The sequence below is a fragment of the Delphinus delphis genome, chromosome 13, assembly GCF_949987515.2.
Source record: "Delphinus delphis chromosome 13, mDelDel1.2, whole genome shotgun sequence".
Lineage (NCBI taxonomy): Eukaryota > Metazoa > Chordata > Mammalia > Artiodactyla > Delphinidae > Delphinus > Delphinus delphis.
Genome location: NC_082695.1, coordinates 5,350,976 through 5,370,018, shown reverse-complemented (window position 1 = coordinate 5,370,018; position 19,043 = coordinate 5,350,976). Strand labels below are relative to the sequence as shown.

The 19,043-nt window shown below is 54.0% G+C and overlaps 1 protein-coding gene and 5 non-coding genes across 6 annotated transcripts in view; 1 reads left to right on the top strand and 5 right to left on the bottom strand.

The window, feature by feature from the left end:
- Positions 1 to 2,675: 2,675 nt before the first annotated feature.
- On the bottom strand, positions 2,676 to 2,747 carry TRNAA-UGC (transfer RNA alanine (anticodon UGC)). Its single transcript has one exon. It is a non-coding gene; the product is annotated as a tRNA-Ala (tRNA).
- A 3,139-nt stretch (positions 2,748 to 5,886) lies between these two features.
- On the bottom strand, positions 5,887 to 5,958 carry TRNAD-GUC (transfer RNA aspartic acid (anticodon GUC)). The gene has a single exon. It is a non-coding gene; the product is annotated as a tRNA-Asp (tRNA).
- Positions 5,959 to 6,421: 463 nt separating this feature from the next.
- Positions 6,422 to 6,494, bottom strand: TRNAF-GAA (transfer RNA phenylalanine (anticodon GAA)). The gene has a single exon. It is a non-coding gene; the product is annotated as a tRNA-Phe (tRNA).
- A 1,971-nt stretch (positions 6,495 to 8,465) lies between these two features.
- Positions 8,466 to 8,537, bottom strand: TRNAD-GUC (transfer RNA aspartic acid (anticodon GUC)). The gene has a single exon. It is a non-coding gene; the product is annotated as a tRNA-Asp (tRNA).
- Positions 8,538 to 8,785: 248 nt separating this feature from the next.
- TRNAA-UGC (transfer RNA alanine (anticodon UGC)) lies at positions 8,786 to 8,857 on the top strand. The gene has a single exon. It is a non-coding gene; the product is annotated as a tRNA-Ala (tRNA).
- Positions 8,858 to 10,296: 1,439 nt separating this feature from the next.
- DHX37 (DEAH-box helicase 37) overlaps positions 10,297 to 19,043 on the bottom strand; it is a 31,000-nt gene continuing 22,253 nt past the window's right edge. The window contains exons 16-27 of the mRNA XM_060027882.1: positions 17,991 to 18,102; positions 16,525 to 16,631; positions 16,177 to 16,365; positions 15,633 to 15,757; positions 15,418 to 15,534; positions 13,985 to 14,157; positions 12,486 to 12,600; positions 12,224 to 12,361; positions 11,930 to 12,024; positions 11,766 to 11,839; positions 11,000 to 11,097; positions 10,297 to 10,844 (exon numbers count right to left, since the gene is read on the bottom strand). Coding sequence (XP_059883865.1) covers positions 10,759 to 10,844; positions 11,000 to 11,097; positions 11,766 to 11,839; positions 11,930 to 12,024; positions 12,224 to 12,361; positions 12,486 to 12,600; positions 13,985 to 14,157; positions 15,418 to 15,534; positions 15,633 to 15,757; positions 16,177 to 16,365; positions 16,525 to 16,631; positions 17,991 to 18,102 — 1,429 coding nt within the window. The 3' untranslated portion in view covers positions 10,297 to 10,758. The remainder of the gene's footprint in view (positions 10,845 to 10,999; positions 11,098 to 11,765; positions 11,840 to 11,929; positions 12,025 to 12,223; positions 12,362 to 12,485; positions 12,601 to 13,984; positions 14,158 to 15,417; positions 15,535 to 15,632; positions 15,758 to 16,176; positions 16,366 to 16,524; positions 16,632 to 17,990; positions 18,103 to 19,043) is intronic.

Below are 19,043 nucleotides of genomic sequence, written 5' to 3'. Positions count from 1 at the left end.
CATTTTCAGCTCCTTCATCCACTGACCCATCCTTTGCAGGCGCCCCAGAAGGGATTGCGTCAGAGCTGGCACCAATGGAAGCGTGACAGAGACCCAGCAACAAGGCGGGATTGGTGGGCAGGCGTGAGCACGTGATGAGCTGAGCTCACAAAGGGCCTGGGTGTTGGGCTGCAGGGGGTCGGACTGGTGCCTGTTTGTCCGCCTGCCTTTCCTCCTTCCCCCAAAGGATTCAGCTCCCCTGAAGGTCACACAACCTTGTATGGGACTTAACTCAGCATCATGAGAATGTTCGCACAACGACCAGCAAACATTTTCCTCCTAAGGGAAGGGTGAAATCGGAGAGCTGGATGGGAAAGGTTTGCCTTGTGTTGTCATCAGTTACATAACCGTAAAAGGAAGTCAAGGGAATCTGCGCCTTAGAGGGGGAAAAAAAGAAGAAGAAGAAGCCCTAGAGGCTCTGTTCCTTTTCCTGCTTAGGTTTGTGTATTTGCATTGTGTGGCAGAAAACAAACTGCTCCAGCTTCAAAATAACCTATTTCATCCCCCCCCCAAGTCAGAAAGTTCCAGTCCCCAATTTTGCCTAGTATAGGAACGTTAAGAAGTTAGTTAACTTATTGGGCCTTTGTTTTGTGTTTTAATTTGTTGTCTTTAAATTGTGGCAAAACGCACACAGAATATATCATCTCAACCATTTTTTAGTGGACAGTTCAGTAGTGTTAAGTATATTGTAGGGGAGGAAAAATAATTTTCCTTTTACCCTTCTGAGTCCTTAGCTGAGATGCCTGTAATGAAAGACAGATTAACAAGAGGAACAAAACAAAACAAAGCACAATAATTTATTAACATGCACACGTCTTGAATATATGGGAGATACCCCGGAGGGAAAATGTGTCACTCAAAGATGTGACTTTAGAATTTAGGCTTAAATACCATCTTAACAGGGGAAGTCCTCTTAAGGGAGAGTAAATGATTTTTACTGGGAGAATAGAAGAATGGATAGAGATATGATAGCTTGTGACACAGTTTGGTATCAACTTTTAGTCTCTCCTGTGTCAAGAGCCAATCTTCCCTGGTTGGTGAAACTCCTGGGGAGGGAATCTAGGACCATGGAGTTCCTTTGGAAGGATCTGTCTTTGGGCGGAGAAGGGGAGTTCAGTGAAAGCCTTGCTTTGCATTTGCTGTTTTTCAAGTGCTGGTAGCTCAAAATAACGTCAGGGGCATGTTCTGCTACCTTTCAACTTTCACCCTGTTGTGCAGCCACCACCGCCATCCATCTCCACTTTTCATCTTGCAAGACTGAAACTCTGTACCCATTAAACACTAACCCTTCACCCCCAGCCCTTGGCAACCATCATTCTTTCTGTTTCTATGAATTTGGCTAGTTTTTAAATTTTAGATATTAGACCAGGATCTAACCTGGGTCCCCCTGCAGTGGGAACGCGGAGGCTTAACCACTAGACCGCCGGGAAGTCGCAAGAACGTGACTACCTTTGGTACCTCATATAATGGATTTTGATTTTTTAAATTGTAAAATCAAATCTAATCATTGGAAAACATTTTTTTCAAAGATTTATGACATCTTTTCTAGAAAGCTCCATTTCTCAGCACACCTTGTTCTTTTTTCCTTATGGTGTTTTCCTTGTCATTGTGCTATTAGAAATATTTAAGTGTAAGATACAAAGTAAAACAGAATCATATGATTCATTTCACGTGAGGCCTGATAACTTTAGAGATAACCTCAATGTTTTGTTCTCTTAAAACCTTGTTGACATTTAGGGAGAAATAACCTTCATGGAAGTTCATTACAAAGAGAAGCTGTCACCAGTACTCCACTCCCTAACTGGGAGTCATTTCATGAATTTGTTTCATCTCAAAAAACGAAGGCTGTGCAGAGTCAGATCCCTCCAGCTCTAAGATGAGATGTTTTTATGATTTAAAACATGAGGTCAAATCAAATGAGAGACAGGATTTGATGGACGAGGAATTCATTATTTCCGCAGACAAAGAACCAGCGAACCCAGAGTGCAACAGGACCCCTTCTTTTAATAAAATAGCTTTTATTTTTAATGATAAAGTACAGTGTATAAACATAGGTTTAAACAGTATGTGCGCCACAGCCATTCGTGCGTTCATACGTGGCCTGTCGCTGAGGAAGCGGGAAGCACGGTCCCGCCTGCCGTGTCTGCTGGTTTCCTTTTGGGTGGCTCCCTCCGAAAATGGCTTCATTTTCAGAGGGAGTCATTGAGAGCACAACTGAAGGGCAAGGGCCCGCACGGACGCTCAGACCTTTGAATGACGCCCGCGCTTGCCGTCTGATGGCCGGGAGTGAGTCGCCAGGCCTCCAGGCCTTTGACTGCAGTCACAATGCCAGGAAGCGTAGGGTACCTTCCCTAAATGATCATTCTCACTTTTTCCGTGGTTTCAGTCATCGTGTCAGGTTTTGCCTTTACATGTTTCTTGTAACTGCTTCCCTTTGCCTCTTCTAATAAAATTACATTTGGAGTGTTAGGGACTTCAAGAAGGGCAGATCCCACCTATTGTGAAAATCCCACTTCCAAGTAGTGACAGGAGGAGTAATGCCCGTTATAATCACGTCCAGGGTGTCTGTATGATGAACAGGGGCAGAAATTTGAGGGAAAATAAATAAATAAATAAATAAGCCAGGGACGGTACAGTGGAGATGCCGGGGATCGAACCCGGGGCCTCATACATGCAAAGCATGCGCTCTACCGCTGAGCTACATCCCCCTCCCCTTTCTCTTTACTTTCTGAAATTCTCTGCTATAGTCTATTCTTTAAATTTTTTTTTCCCTAAATTAAAATGTTGTATACCTAAATGGGTGTTAAAGTTTAAAGCAAACCAAAATCAATCGTTTTCTGTTTCCCAACTAAACCCATCGTTCACAGCTCTGCAGCTGAAATTCCAGCTGATACCGGAGCCAAAGAGCAAAGGGAGACAGACCTATTCTTGAATGTTGCTCCTCACAGACAGAAGAGAAGGAACAGAAAATAAAAGGGTTTCTTTCCAATAAATAAGGACATTGCCTGCATCGCACCTCCACCCAGAAATCTCCGGTTTCCTGGTCTTTAAAACCATGCCAACCTTTGGTGACTGTGAGGTTTGCAGACCCTTTATTTTTCTTTTTATTTTTCTCCAACAAGAACTCTGACTATTGGGACTTCCCTGGTGGCTCAGTGGTTGAGAATCCAGCTGCCGATGCAGGGAACACGGGTTCGAGCCCTGGTCTGGGAAGATTCCCACATGCTGCAGAGCAACTAAGCGCATACGCCACAACTACTGAGCCTACGCTCTACAGCCCGTGAGCCACAACTACTGAGCCCACGAGCCACAACTACTGAGCCCCATGAGCCACAACTACTGAGCCTGTGCTCTAGAGCCCGTGAGCCACAACTGCTGAGCCTGTGAGCCACAACTACTGAGCCCGCGAGCCGCAACTACTGAAGCCTGCGCAACCGGAGCCCGTGCTCCGCCACAGGAGAAGCCACCGCAATGAGAAGCCCGCGCACCACAAGGAAGACCTAACTCAGACAAAAAAAAAAAAAAAGAGCTCTGAATGTCAACATGAACCCTCAGTGGAAAAGAATCTGAAAAAGAATATATACATATATACACTTGAAACTAACGCAACACTTCAATTAAAAAAGGTATATTCAAAAAAAAAACAGCAAACTAAAAAAAAACCAGATCCACCCCCACTAAAACGCTGAGGAAGGAAGGAATCTCCGTGAGATAGCTCACTGAAAAGAGCCATTCCTTAGCTGTCAATTAGCACCTCTTTTCCAGAGTGCTCCCCAAGGGGAGAGAAGTCACAATGCTATGGAGTGTCCCTCAAGTCATCAAGGTGCCACTCACTGGTTCGGTGAGAGACAAGGAGACACCGAAAACTGAGGCTACGCCTCTTTCCACCAGCACTTGAGATTTCCTGGCAAGAAATAGAGTCACTTTACTATGATGTGGAGAACGCACCCCAAAATACACTGCCACCTCAGTCTTTAATCATCTCCCTTACAGCCTGCCCGTACCTGAAACCCCTCATAGTCAAGTCCCAAATGAGCTGGTGCCCGGGACACTGGACCCAGCAGCTGTGATTTCATTACCTCACCTCTCTGGGCCTCACCTGTGAAATGGAGATTTGAATAGTAACTTCCTCACAGGGTGGTTGTGGCCACTGAATGAGTTACACAGAGAAGGTGTAGAACAGTGCCTGGTGCGAGGCCCGTGCTCTGAAATGCCAGTTCCCTTTATTAAAAATGCTGTTATTATACGAACTCCAGCGAAGACCTACTACTTCTCATATTCACCCCGTGTGTGAACTGACGCTTTGCTGATACTGTTTGGGTGAAACAGGAAAGGAGCAGGAGGGCGATGGGGTGAGCTGCGGAATGGGGCTCCGTTGAAAGCCATCCTCTCTCCTTATCGTTCTAGCTCCAGAGGGCAGCCATGAGAGCAAGCGACCTTAGCCACAGAACGGAAGAAGGACGGCAGCATAAGTGGTGGTATTTTGGACGTGGTTCGGGAGCGAGCTGAGGGCTTGTAGTCAGTTCAGCAGGTGCTCCTGATTGCTCCAAACAAACCCGATTATGTTTGCTTTCTGCGTAAAACTTAGAATCAAATCCATGCTCCTAACTCTGGCCTTTAAGGCCCTCGGTGATCTGGCCTCTGTTGACCCCCCATAACGTCCCTCCCTTACGCTCCTGCTCCTCTCTATGGGCACTCTAGCCACACCTGCCTCCTAGCTGTTCCTCAGGCGACCAGGCTGCTATGCACCCCAGGGCCTTTGCACTTGCCATTCCCGCTGTCTGGAAAGCTGTTCCCCAGATCTCCTCCTGGTTGGCTTCTTTTCATTGGCGGGGTCCTCAGGAAGGCCTTCCTGGCCACCTCTCTAAAGGGACCTATGGGGCCGTCCCTGGCGGTCCAGTGGTTAAGACTCTGCCCTTCTACTGCAGGGGCTGAGGGTTTGATCCCTGGTTGGGGAAATAAGATCCTGCATGCTGCATGGTGTGGCCAAGATTTTTTTTTAATTTAAAAAAAAGTAAAAAAAAAAAAGAAGAAGAAGGGACCTGTGAATCCCATGCATTCGCTATCGCATCACTTCGATTTGTTTTTTCTCCATAGCATTTATCACTCTCAGAACCTGTTTTTATACAATTTGCTGATTGTCTGTGTCCATGCCTTGGTCCTAAGCTCAGTAGGGCAGAGCCTTGCCTGTTTTGTTTCCTGCTCTATCCCCTGAGCCTTGAACAGTGCCTGGCGCATAATAAGTACTCAGTAAATATGTATGGAATTAATGTGAAAAAAAATAAATGAACAGACAAATAAATGAATGAAGACTAGGAGCCTGGGAAGGGTGATATAGGCATGTTCAGGAAGCTGAGTCTGCAACTGAAGTAAGACAAAAAAACCGTCCAGTTTAGACTCACCCTACCTCCTGTCTCAAATCCATAGACATTTTCTGAGGGCCAACCTCTGGGCCAGTGCAAGACATAAGAAGACGAAATATTTGCTGCAAAAAAAAAAAAAAAAAAAAAAAAATTTGCAGCCGAATGAGCATTTCCTGGCCTTAGGAGTTGACAGTTTTATTCTGGGAGATCATTATATAAATCAAACACTTGACAGCGGCGCTGTGGCATGCAGAAAGTGGAAAATTCCACTTCAACGTGAGAACTTTGCCTTTTTTCTTTCTTGTAACCATGTGACGGGAGGACGCTCGTCCGTGACTAAAACCAAGCGGATGATAGACAACCGCCGGTGCAAATCTCGCTTGCCTGCCAGGTTGATTCCTTCAAAGAATAAGGAATTTTTATGAAAGTTATTTGTTTGGAAGAGAAATGAAAAAATGTATTACAGCTCGAAAAGAGGTCGCGCCTCCCCGTCGGGGAATCGAACCCCGGTCTCCCGCGTGACAGGCGGGGATACTCACCACTATACTAACGAGGACGAGCTCTGTAAACCGTCCTTCGGCTCTCCTCTTAAAGGTACATTCAGCGTTCCCTAAATAGTCACATGTTCCAAAAGGTTAAATATTTCATCTTTTCCTACAAAACAAAAGAAGGAAAAATCCCACTTTATTTAATTCCATCTTAAAGAATACTTTTCCTCCCTGGTCCATGATTTAGCCGTGAGGGTTCAGAGAGCAAAAATTAATAAACAGCAAAAATTAACTAACAGACATCTAACAGAGGTTAAATGCCTATGAAGTGAAAGAAACGGAGTTAAGGAACTCTTGGTCTTGTCGGATTTTTCCAGTTGGGGAGTTGTAAAGAGGTTCCCATACCCTCTGGCTTCCCTTCGATACTGCTCGGAGATGTTTTAAACAAAGAAAATGAAACCCCTTTATTCATTTGAAAGAATCATTTTGTCTTTTTTGTTTTCCCCCGACACATGGGAAGAAAAACTAAGTTGCCGAAACCCGGGATCGAACCAGGGACCTTTAGATCTTCAGTCTAACGCTCTCCCAACTGAGCTATTTCGGCTACTGTTGCCGCTAACCTCCGCTTCTGGCCTCCTCGTCGTCTAATGGCCCTGGGTCCTCGATCTGGGGATCCGCTGCTGAGGAACCGGGGTCGGCGGGAACGCATGCCTGCCAGGCTCGCCCGTACCCGCCCCTTCTCGTCCTTCAAAGCCACCGCCTCCGAGAAGCCTTCCCTGATCACGCCTCCCTACGCGACCCCAGCCCTTTATTGTTTACTGTTAGCTTAGGTATTGTTTTCCTTGTCCATTATCTGTCCCCCCCGGCTAGAATGACAGACCCACGACGGGCAGGGAACTCATCAGCCTCTGTCACTGCTGTATCGCTTAAGGCCGACAACAGTGCCTGGCACCTACTAGGTGCTTAAAAATATTTGCTGAATTAAGGAAAGAACGAATCTTACCTGGCTCAGAGCTCCGCTTTCTCAGGCTCCCTTCTCTGCGCAACCGAACAAGGTCTCCCCTTGGGTGCAGCTCACCAAGCAGCCCAAGGCATGGCAGGGATGCTGACCACGCCAGGGCATGTGGGAGGCCGTATGGACTTTCCCTGGGGCAGTGACTGAGATCCGGCCTCCAAGCATGGCCACCCCACCTGTGGCAACTGCTCAGCTTCAGGGCATGAGGAAATCAACAGGTCGGCATCCAGGCTGGCTCTCTCTGCTTCCCTGCCCTTTGGGAGATGGGTGGCTGGGGAGTGTTGTCTGGGACAGGATGAACAAGCGTGGACGTCCTTCATGATGTGAAGTCATTTAATAAGCGTTTGCTAAGCACCTAATGACCCTGTAACCCAGTCACAAATACAGTAACAAAATAGTCATAATAGGAATGCTAAGAAGCAAAATAAATGGTAGTGATGGGATGGAACACCTGGGATGGGGCAGTAAGAGAAGGAGAGTGCTGAGAAGACTTGGAGAATGAAGAGCCCGCCGGGGGAAGAGCCTCTGGAACAGAGGCAACAGCTGATGCAAAGGCCCTGAGGCTGAAACAGAGTCCGGCTAGTTATATGAATGGAAAGAAAGTCAGCGTGGAAGAGGTGAAGAGGGTGAGGGGACAGAAGATAGGAGGCGAGGACAAAGAGGTGGGCAGAGACCAGATCGTGCCGGCCTTGAAAGCCACGGTGAAGGGTTTGTACTTTCTCTTGTGTTGGAAAGCTGCTGGGGAGTGATATGATTTACCTCTTAAAGTCTCCCTTGACTGCTGTACGGAGAATGGACAGGAGGGGCTCAAGTGGCAGCAAGGAGACCAGTGAGGTGCTGACAGCTCAAAGTAAACAGTACACCAAAACGGGGTGTCCTAAATCCCTTCAGGAGCAACTTCAGGAGCAAGGGGATCCAGCGCGGGACCCTACTGCTGCTTTCCACAAAAGCGTAGTAGTTCTTGAAAAACTAAGTGTACCAATGTGATAAAAATCGAGTAAGGAAGAAATGAAGGAAGGAAGGGAAGGAGAGCGAAAAAAAATAAAATAAAATTCAAACAGTCCAGAAAACTACCGAACGGAAAGGCAGAGTCACTCCCACCTTATCCCAGTCCTTCTCCCCGGAAGTAACCAGGGTCTAGACCAGACTGATTCATGTGACCTCGGACAAGTTACTGGATCCACGCTCTGTGCCTGCATTTCATCTGTCTGATGTGATAAAACAGCCCCTCCGAGGCTTATTGTGGGTGCGCACCTGTAAAGCGCTTACAAATACTGCCTGGTGCATGATGGGAGCTAGTTCGCTCTAGTTGTTGCTGTGATCCGATCATAAATACGGATATACTCACTATGTATATTTATTCTTACACAGAAGGGAGCCTATAGTGCTCGTGGCTGAGTATACAGTATCCTCCACTCTCTTCTTGAAGAAATGGACATATTCCAAAAACCAAATTTACACGCTTCCACGCATATCTGTCTATCATAGTCATATCATTCTGGAGAAGATGGCCCAAATATCTTGTGTGTGTGTTGGAGTGAGTTAAAACAATCACGCAGTCTCCCCGTCGGGGAATCGAACCCCGGTCTCCCGCGTGACAGGCGGGGATACTCACCACTATACTAACGAGGATGAGCTGCAACGCATGCTCTCCCGCCAAACCCATAAAGAAACACCATTCTTCGGCTGCTACACCCATCTACTCCAAACACTGGTCTCCACGGGCGCAGTGCCGCGCGCCCCTGGTTGGTGGGCTTCCTGGGACGGGAAAGACTTACTTGCGTCTCTGAAGGCGCTGAGCCACCAGAACGGAAGAGACGTGGAGGAGCGAAGTCGCTACTTCCTATATTCTCACTTCCAGCACGCAGCCCTACGGGTCTGGGGATGTAGCTCAGTGGTAGAGCGCATGCTTTGCATGTATGAGGCCCCGGGTTCAATCCCCGGCATCTCCATGTTTTTCGCCTAGAATTAATTTTTTCCCCCTCTGGCTCACAGCCACACAACCAGAAGGCAAAGCAGGGAAGGGGACCCAAAGCCCCCGCATCAGCTGGCTTAAGAAGGGAGCTCCGTTGGAGAGGGTGGCGCTAGTCAAACGCCCTTGGTCTCAATCACAGATGCCCGTGTCCTCTCCCCTGGAGATTCGGATTCAGGTCAGCAGTGGGCTGCGTTTTTAAACAAACACTCCTAGTGACTCACGTCATCAAGCAGTTAGGAAGCACTGGATTTCTAAGGAGGGTTTTGCAACTGTCCATTCATTCCGTAACTCCTGAGCACCTAGTGCCAAGAAATGTGGACACATCGAGCGCCTACTGTGTGCTCAGGTAGCGTCAAGTACCCTTGTATCCCTGGATACCCCGGGCAAGGTTTCTCAGCCCTCCTGTCCTCAGTATTCCAGTCTAGGTAACTAGCAATAAGCAAGTAGCAATGAGCTTTATGAATACGGTAATTGTGATGAGATGGAGACTAAAGGGGGAGGACGTGGAGGCTGCCGCAGATAAAGTGTCAGGGGGTCCTGTCTGCAGAAAGGGGAAATGGCAGATGCAAAGGCCCTGAGGTTGAAGGGGGGTAGGGGGAGGAATCTGCATTGAGGGGACAGAAAAAAGCCCTGTGCAGGGTTAATGAATGAGGGAAGGAGAGGGTTGAATCTTTCAAGACACTGGAAGGCCTGTTGCAGGGGAATGACGTGATTTACTTAGGTTTTAAGACAGCTCCCTCTGGCTGCCATGTGGAGTCCACCATAGGCGGGAAGAGTGGACATGAGACCCGCCAGGAAGCCACTGCCGTGGCGGGAGCTGCTGGAGGCTCGCTGGAAGCGCACAGCAGGGTAAGTGGGGAACACAAGGGGCTTCTGGACACATCCCGGACGTGGACTAACAAGACCTTGCAGATGGCTTAAACGCGGGGGGAGTGGGGTAGGGGAGACCGCCTAGTTTGGGGGAACAGTAGGGTTAGTAGCTAGGCTGTGGAGAAAGTGAATAGTTTTGGAATATTAAACACGTATCTCTGTTGTTTTGTCTTACGTGTGTGTTTATATTACAGAATTTGTGTTTATTTTTTACTTTTCTGGCTGTGCTGCGCGGCTTGCAGGAACTTAGTTCCCCAACCAGGGATCGAACCCGTGCCCCCTGCAGCGGACCACCAGGAAATTCCCGAATTTATGTGTTGATATTAACACAAACTGATTCAGGAAAAATACCTAAGTAAAAATGAGAAAAATGATCAACGTCCACAGGCTCACCGTGCCACAGGATTACCACTAACACGCTCATGAGCATCCGTCCAAACTAGTCTCCACGTACGTGTGTGTACGCGCACGTGCAGGCTGTCCCCGGGCCACCCCCACGTTCAGGGGTTGGCCCAAAGAACTCAGGAGACGCGGTATACACCTGTTGTCACAGTCAAGGTTTATTACAGCAACGTAGCCAGCGGGGAGCTGACTCCGGGGAGGGGACGCCCACTCCACAGGAGCCGGCGGGAGCCCTGGCGGACCTCGCTGGCTGTGGGCAGGGTGCACCACACCCGCAGGGAACAGGGAGCGGAGGAAGGGCCCGTGATCGCCTGCTGCTCTACAAGGGACTAGTGTCGTCCACAGAGCACGTTTAAAGCAGGACCAGCATGGGAGATGAAACCATGACCCACCCTGTAATAAAGAGTTACAAAAGCCACCCCGCGCGGGACTGCCCAGGGCGGCAGCGAGCTGTGCCGAGAACCGAGCCAAGGCGACCACAGGTGTCCAGGGGCTCCACCTGCCTGCTGGGCGCAGTCTGGGGTCAGGGTGCCCATGGCGGACACCGGCCACTGCCAGGCCCCTGGGTCCGCAGGCCAGTCCTCGGCCCTGCAGGCCGGCACCAGGTCAGCAGTCAGCAGTGGGCGGCCAGGCTTTCTCGACGTTGGCGTGCACGGCCTGCGGGATCCACTCACAGTACTCGGCCAGCAGGTCTGCAGGGGTGGGAGGGAGGACGGTCAGAGCAGCTCTGTGCCCGCCCGCCTGCCGCAGGGCACACCCTCCTGCTAAGCCTGGGTTCCCTCGGTGGCCCCACCCTGTCCCCCCCGCGATGCCCTCGCCACGGGGCACCCTTCCTGGTCAGACTCACATTTGGGGTTCTTCCTCCAAGCAGCCAGCAAGGCGTCTCGGCAGTCGGCTTTCTCAGCAACAAGGGCTCTCAGGAGGCTCTCTGTCCTGGGCTGCAGCCTGCAGGTGGGGAGGCAGGACGTGGGGCGTCACGAGGCCCACACGCTGGTACCACTGCCAGGCCTGCCCAGGAACTGCAGGAAGTCCCCTTCCCTCCAGCAGGCCGGGGGTGCTGGCCGGATGGAAGGATCCAGACTCCATCGCCTCCCACCACTTGCCTCTGACCCGCCCGCCCAGGCTGCTCCCACACACGGTGCCTGTCCATCTGGAACCTTCCTCCAGACTCCCGCCCGGCTCGCAGCCCTGCCTCCCCTGACGCTGCTCCGTCAGCCTTTCCTGACTGAGTCCGCCCGCCCGCCGCCTCACCTCCACATCCTGCTTTGACCCTTCGTAGCTGTGCCACCCCTGCCACTTGTATTAGTTCTGTTTGGGGAGAACCTCCCTGCCCTGGGACATGCCACGGGACAGGGTCATGGCTCGACCCTAACACGAGGATGTGCTTGGCACAGAGCGGATGCTCAGAACCAAGTGCTGGCTGGAGAACTTGGCTGGCAGGGGCTCCTGGACCCACAGCCTCACCCCGAGTCCCCGGGAGTGCCACGAGAGAAGAGACTCCTGTCGTCCTAAGGCCTTCAGTGGCTGGGGATCTGTTACGGCGGCCCCAGGACACTAGTCTCAGCTCCCTCCACCACCACCTGCCGAGCCGACGCCCTCGGGAGAGACTGTACCTGGCCCACGTCTTCAGCATCGTGCTGGGGCTGGACAGCAAACAGCCCTTGTACGAGGCCAGCTTGTGGAAGACCTGGGGAGAGACCACAGGATGGGGTGAGAGATCTGGGGCTCACGTCCCACCCGAGGTGCCAAGGAAGGGGCCGAGGGAGCTGTCGCCTACCTGCCCCTCCAGCAGAACCTGGGCAAAGTGCTTGTAGCAGTCGAGGCCTTCCGGAAAATCCACCTGGACCGCGGGGAGCGGCCAGCCGACGCGACCTGGGGCGCGTGAGCCAGTGAGCAGGGGCCACGATGGAGCCCCACGCCATCCTCCCCTGCCAGCCCCCTCCCCGCCTGCCAAGGGGGCCCGCAGCCTGGGATGACACGGCGCAGGACACACACACCGCCCAGGGCACGCGGGAGGCGGGACCACGTGTCCAGCGGAGCCCAAGGCCGCCGGGAAGTCACGCCGACTCACAGAACACGCTGGCCCGGTGACACAGCACCCGCCCCTTCTCGGGGCAGTAGGCGGGGGGCGGCTCCTCAAGGGGCTTGTCAAACTGGCAGTAAGACGGCAGCAGCACCGGGATCCACTGCACCTCCACCGTCGAGACGCCTGGGGGCCCGGGAAAGAAGGGCTGGGGGCTCGGCGAAGGCTCGTGGGTTCTCCCCTCAAGGGCCCAGCGGCACGGCTCACCAGAGCCACGCGGGTCAGGCGAGGGGCTGGCCAGCTGCGCTACCTTTCATGTACATCTTGGTGGTCTCCACAATTTCCTGGTAGACCACAAACTCGGGGAGCTCCCTGAAGAGCACGGAGCTGGGGTGGATGAAGACTGGGTCGTCGAGGAGGGGGGTCTGCGAGAGAGACGGCGGGTGGGCGTGAGCCTGGGGCATGCGTGAGCGCCAGGTGAGGCTGACCCCCTGAATCCAGTCACACCCTCAGCCAGGAAAGGAGAGCATCCGTCAACCAGCGAACGGCCACCCTGGCGGCGAGTGTCCGCCGACGGAGCGCGTACCCTGCCGTGAGAGGTACTGACAGGGGCAGCAGCGCGACCCGCCAAAAAGCGCAGCACTGAGCGAAGGAAGCCAGTGCAAGAGGCCACGCGGTGGAGGATCCCGCTCGTGTGAGAGGCGTAGAACAGCAAATCCGTAGACAGAGGACAGATCCGCGGGTGGGGGGACCCAGAGGACAGATCCGCGGGTGGGGGGACCCAGAGGACAGAATCGCGGGGTGGGGGGACCCAGAGGGGATGGGGGTGGGGGGACCCAGAGGGGATGGGGGGTGGGGGGACCCAGAGGAGATGGGGGGTGGGGGGACCCAGAGGACAGATCAGCGGGTGGGGGGACCCAGAGGGGATGGGGGGTGGGGGGACCCAGAGGACAGATCCGCGGGTGGGGGGACCCAGAGGGGATGGGGGGTGGGGGGACCCAGAGGGGATGGGGGGTGGGGAGACCCAGAGGGGATGGGGGGTGGGGGGACCCAGAGGGACAGATCCGCGGGGTGGGGGGACCCAGAGGGGATGGGGGGTGGGGGGACCCAGAGGGGATGGGGGGTGGGGAGACCCAGAGGGGATGGGGGGTGGGGGGACCCAGAGGGACAGATCCGCGGGGTGGGGGGACCCAGAGGGGATGGGGGGTGGGGGGACCCAGAGGGACAGATCCGCGGGGTGGGGGGACCCAGAGGGGATGGGGGGTGGGGGGACCCAGAGGGGATGGGGGTGGGGGGACTCAGAGGACAGATCCGCGGGGTGGGGGGACCCAGAGGGCAGATCCGCGGGGTGGGGGGACCCAGAGGGGATGGGGGTGGCCACAGCGGCCATCCGGAGCCTTTTGGGGTCATAGACACGTTCTGAATTATTGTGGTGCTGGGCGCACAACTCTGAATGGACTAAAACCCCCTGAACTGTATACTTTACAGCGGCCAGTTGTATGAGGTGTGCTTCCATCTCCATTCAGTGAAGTTGGGGTGAAGCTCACGCCCAAGGGAGAAGCGGCTGCACCGTCACCCCACCTCGGCCCTGGGTGGGGCCTTCCCAGAGGCGGCGGGACCCGTGACCCGGGAGGATAGGCCCACCCACACCCAAGGGTCCCCCCGGCTGCCCCTCACAGGCATCCTGACGTTGCCCAGAGCTGGGCGTCTGGAGTGCCCCGCTGCCAGGACGTGAGACGGAGGGCAGGGAGGGCGGGGGGCCCGGGCGCAGCGACTGCCCTGCTGCCCATCCCCGAGCCAGCGTCCAACCTTGTAGGCGTTCTTCCACTTGTCGTCCAGCAGGTCCTCACTCTGGACCCTGCGGGCCAGGTGGTCACCCAGGCCGGCCGTCACGATCTGCCGCAGGTAGGTCACCTGGCTCTCGGAAGGCGGCTGCATCTTGGGGTCCACGAAGAGCCCGGCCTCGGGGCACATGGTGTTGACTGGGGGCAGACCGAGGCGTGAGGAAGGCGAGGCAGGGGCTGGCTCCGCCCGGCCTTCTGGAAGGCCCTACGCTGATCAGCTCGGAGCTCTGGCCTCAGCGACCTGCGCATCTCGGCCCCCGTCCACCGAGGATGCCCACCCACACCCATGCCTGCCTCGTCCTCGGGACGAACCCCAATTCCCTTGCGGGCGGCGGACCGTGCTGCTGCGAGAGCTCGCACTTGACTCCCTGTCGGCCTTGGGGCAGGGAGCACGCCCAGCCAGGAGACGTGACAGACGAGTCACGCTCTCTGAGCAGGACAAGTATGGAGGCCACCTCTCCCCTCGAGGGCCCTGCGCTGCTGAGCCCAGGCGCGAGACGCAGGGCGAGGCCTCCTTCCTCTGCATGAGAAGGATCTGAAGCTCTGGAACACTTGGCAGGTGGGGAGAAAGGAGGTGGGGCTTTGGGCTCTGCTGCTTGTGGCGGGAGGAGGCGGCAGGGACAAAATGAGAGGAGCAGGACAGGGGACGCAGGTGGGGAGAGTGGGCTTCGCTCCCCGACTGGGGACCGAACCCGTGGCCCTACAGTGGAAACATGGGGTCCTAACCACTGGACCGCCGGGGAAGTCCAAGGCTTTCTGTTCTGACGTTTGCAAGGTAAATCTGTCTTCCCTACAAAACCTTCAGTGACACCTATGTTGTTTAACTTAAAAAGCGAGAGAAGAGGAAAGAAACAGGAAGAAGGCAGAACACGGACAGGACGCAGAAGACCTGCCACCCACGCCCAGCCCTGATGTGGCTTCAAATGGGTCCGGTCCCCACCACCACTCAGACCAACAGGAGCGGAAAGCAGGGGCTGAACCGTCTGCTGCTCCCCGACTCCAACAAGAGGGGCCCCTTCCACTGCTGGAGAAGCAAACCAGGGCCGGACCCTACTCGGGAGCAGGGACCCCTGCACGAGGTTGCTGGGCAGGAGGTGCGGCCAGCAGCTGGTCCAGGCCAGAGCCGGGACAAAGGGTGACAAGAGGGATGTCACCAAGGAAAGGATGAGACGGACAGACAGCCTGACGGGAGAGCGTGCACATGTCACTGCCCTGCTCGTGTGCGTGTCCTCGAAGGACCACCAAAGTGGCGAGCACTAAAACAGATTTTAACAAATAGGTGAATTCGCAAATGTGGACTCTGTGAATAACGGAGATCGACAGTACGTGGGTGACGTCGCTCAAAAGCGACTTTAAACGTCAACAGGGTCAAGTTCTCTGCTGGGCACAGGGCCGTACCCGCAGTGGTCAGCTGGCCCCTCAGGCGCCGGATCTCCATCATGGCCCTATACCGCAGACCGTTGGCCTCACAGAACTGGGGAGAGCAGCCCGCGTACTCGCAGGCTCCCACGGCGCCTGTGGATGGGGGGGCGGGCGTCACTCATTCTCGCTGCCCCGTCCCACCCCGCGTGACCTCCCCACCAGCCACACTCCACGCCACGCAGGGCACTCACCAAGCAGCACCATAAGGTCCCCGAGTTTCAGAGAGGCTCCCTGCCCCGCCCAGATCCTCTTCATCTGGGCTACCCGGGCCCGCCTGCCCTTCAGCCTGGCGAGCTCCTCGTCGCTGGCAGCTGGCCTGCGAACACACACAGCACCCAGGCTGTTGCCCTGGCCGCGCACGGCTGCAGAGGCAGGGAACACGCCAGTTACCCAGGGTGAGCCCCAAAATGCCTGGTGGGGTCACTGATCAACATGCCCACGATCGTGGGAATTCTCTGGCGGTCCAGTGGTTAGGACTCTTGCGCTTCCACTGCAGGGAGCATGGGTTTGATCCCTGGTCAGGGAACTAAGATCCCACAAGGTACACAGCATGGCCAAAAACAAAAACAAAAACAGAAACAGAGCTCGGTAGAGATGAGAACACTGCCAGGCGCAGGGCGGCAAGGGTCTCGCACAAGACCACTCAACAGGTCAGTGATGCCCAGGAGGCCGGGCTCCACACCGTGGCACAGCCGAGGGCAGGCGGCCCCCGAACGCCCAGCCCCCGGCCCCCACCTGTCCAGCTCCTCAAACAGCTCCCGGACCGTCATGGCAGCCACGATGGTGATGGCATACGGCAGGCAGTCGTGTTGCCTGCTCAGCGCCAGCATCTTGGCGTAGCGCGGTGCCACGGGGAACGTGGCCATGGTCCTGCCCAGCTCAGTGATGGGGCAGCTCCACCGGGACCTCTGCAGCTGCTTCACCCTGGAGGATGGAGGTCTGTGATGGGTGCGGGGAAGGCTCCACGAGAAGCCTTCGGACCAAGAGGCCTGGTGCTCGGCCAGCTTGGGAGAGGGCAGAGGGCAGAGGGCAGGGAACGGGGCGGGCCCTGGGCTCCCCACTTCCCCCGAGCTCCTGCCCTACCTTTCTGTTTTGGGGGGCGCCTGCAGGGCACCCAGTGCGATCAGCAGCTCCTCGGCGGCGATGAGGGCCTCCACGGACGGGGGCGTCGGGAAGGGGAAGTTGATGACCTGGGACACAGGGAGACATGGCAGGAGACAGGTGAATGCGGAGGAGGAAGCAGGGGACCAGGCCTGGCAGGAGGACGGGGCTCCTACTGCCTGCCCTCCGAGCACCACTCACGCTCAGAACATGGGACACGGGGGCCTGGACACACGCAAAGTCCACGTGCCGGGGAAACTCCACAGGCCCTCTTCCTTCATTCATTCACATCATCCACTCACTCAGAAGCATGTACTGAGCACCTCGTGTGCACCAGAGGCTGTTCTTGGCGATGGAGATAGAGAAAAACAAGACAAGGACTCAGCCTCCATTGAGCTTTCATTCAGCCAGAAGGGGCCGCAGACGACCAGTGAGTATACACGAGAATAAACGTCATCACAGGAGAAAATGTGCCCAGACAGTGAGATGATCAGGGGACAGATCAGGGACAGGGAGTGACCGGGGTCAGGGAGGGTGGCACCTTAGAGCGACCAACTCAAAACAAGCATTAAAATAAGCATCTGTACACAGATGTTCACAGCGCCACTAGGCACGGCAGCCAAAAGGCGGGGACAACCCAGATATCCATCGATAGGTGGATAAACCAGCGTCCATCCCTACGATGGAGTGTGACTCAGTCATAAAAATGAACGAAATTCTGACACGTGCTACAGTGTGGACGAACCTTTAAAACAACGCTGCTAAGTTCAGCTGTGGATGGTCCAAACAACAGAAATATAAAACACGTATCGATTTATAATATTTGCTGAAATAAACTGACTGATTCAAACTGTCAGCTAGGTTCTTTGACACTGAAAATAAAATACCAAACATAACTAATGTAAAAACTTTTAGCAATGAAAAGCATGATCCTATCTTTTCTATCATCTTACTGTGTACTGAACTGATAAATGACGTTTACATTGGCTAAAAAACCCCCGAAAAAAACAAACCACGATGCTGAGTGAGAGAAGCCAGACAAAAAAGGACAAATATCATGATTCCATTTTTATGAAACGTCCAAAATGTACAATCCGTAGGGACAGCAAGAAAGCAGCCTCGTGGGTGTCAGGGGCTGCGGGGAAGCGAGGGCTGGGACTGACTGCTGATGGGGGCGGTTCTCTCTGCCTGCGCCAGCCCTCCCGCAACAGGGCAGAGGCGGGCACCCCTGGACACACTCAGTGGGTGCAGCACTGAGGAGGTGGGGGGCCCACAAGAAACCGGCAGGGGGCTGGGCAAGCACCACAGGGCTCAGCTCCTCGAGCTTCCTGGGCCGCAGGGAAGGAGGAACAGCCCGTGAGGGGCTGGGGTCGCCATTGCCCCCCAGATCGGACACAGGTACCCTGGCAGATCAGTGGGGTGATGGCAGGGCTAGGGCTGCAACTGACCTTTTCAATGTTGAGAGCTTTCATCTGAAGGGTCAAGTCTTCAACAGGTCTCCGGGTGATTTCAGGAGGGGGGAACTTCTCAAAGTCCCCGAAAACCGCAGATGAATACAGTCTGAACAGAAGGAAGCACGAGAGACTAGGAAATGTTAAGTGAATAAGGAAGAAACTCAGCCCAGCTACCTGGCATTGAATCTTGACTCCACCACTTCACTAGGCGAGGGGTTTACCCTCTTCCTGCCTCACTTTCCTCACCTGTGAAATGGGCGAACATAGCAGCTGCCCCGTTGGGATTGGTGAAGATACTTCAGGTATCTTCACATAAGACTGCTTAGAACTGCCTGGCACACGGCACTCGGGACGTTTTAACTACTTTATTGCTTACGAGTTTTCTTGGCATAGTTTCTCGATTTTCTTTTCTTTTGTAACGTAAAGCAACGTTGAAAAGAACAGCATACAGCTACTGAAAACAAACAAATAAAACCCAGCATACAGACTGGGAGAAAATATTTCCCAATGATGCCTCTGACAAGGACCCAGCACTAGGATTATAGAAAGAACATTTACAACTCACCAATCAAAACACAAACCATCTGACCGAAAAGTAAACGATAGGGACTCCCCTGGTGGCACAGTGCTTAAGACTCCATGCTCCCAATGCAGGGTGCCCAGGTTCGATCCCTGGTCAGGGAACTAGATCCCACGTGCATGCCGCAACTAAGAGTTCACATGCCACAACTATGGAGCCCACGAGCCACAACTAAGGAGCCCACGAGCCTCAACTAAAGAGCCTGCCTATGGAGCCCGCCTGCCGCGACTAAGACCTGGCACAACCAAGTAAGTAAATAAAATAAAATAACAAATACTATAAAAAGAAAAAAAGAAATGACGGATCTGAATAGACATCCCTGCAGAGAACACACACAAATGGCCCGTAAGCACGTGAAAAGATGCTCAACATCATTAGAGGAATGCAAACCAAGACCACTGTGAGATACCACCTCGTACTTTCATTTTTATAAAGTAGAAAATAGCGAGCATTGGTGAGATGTGGAG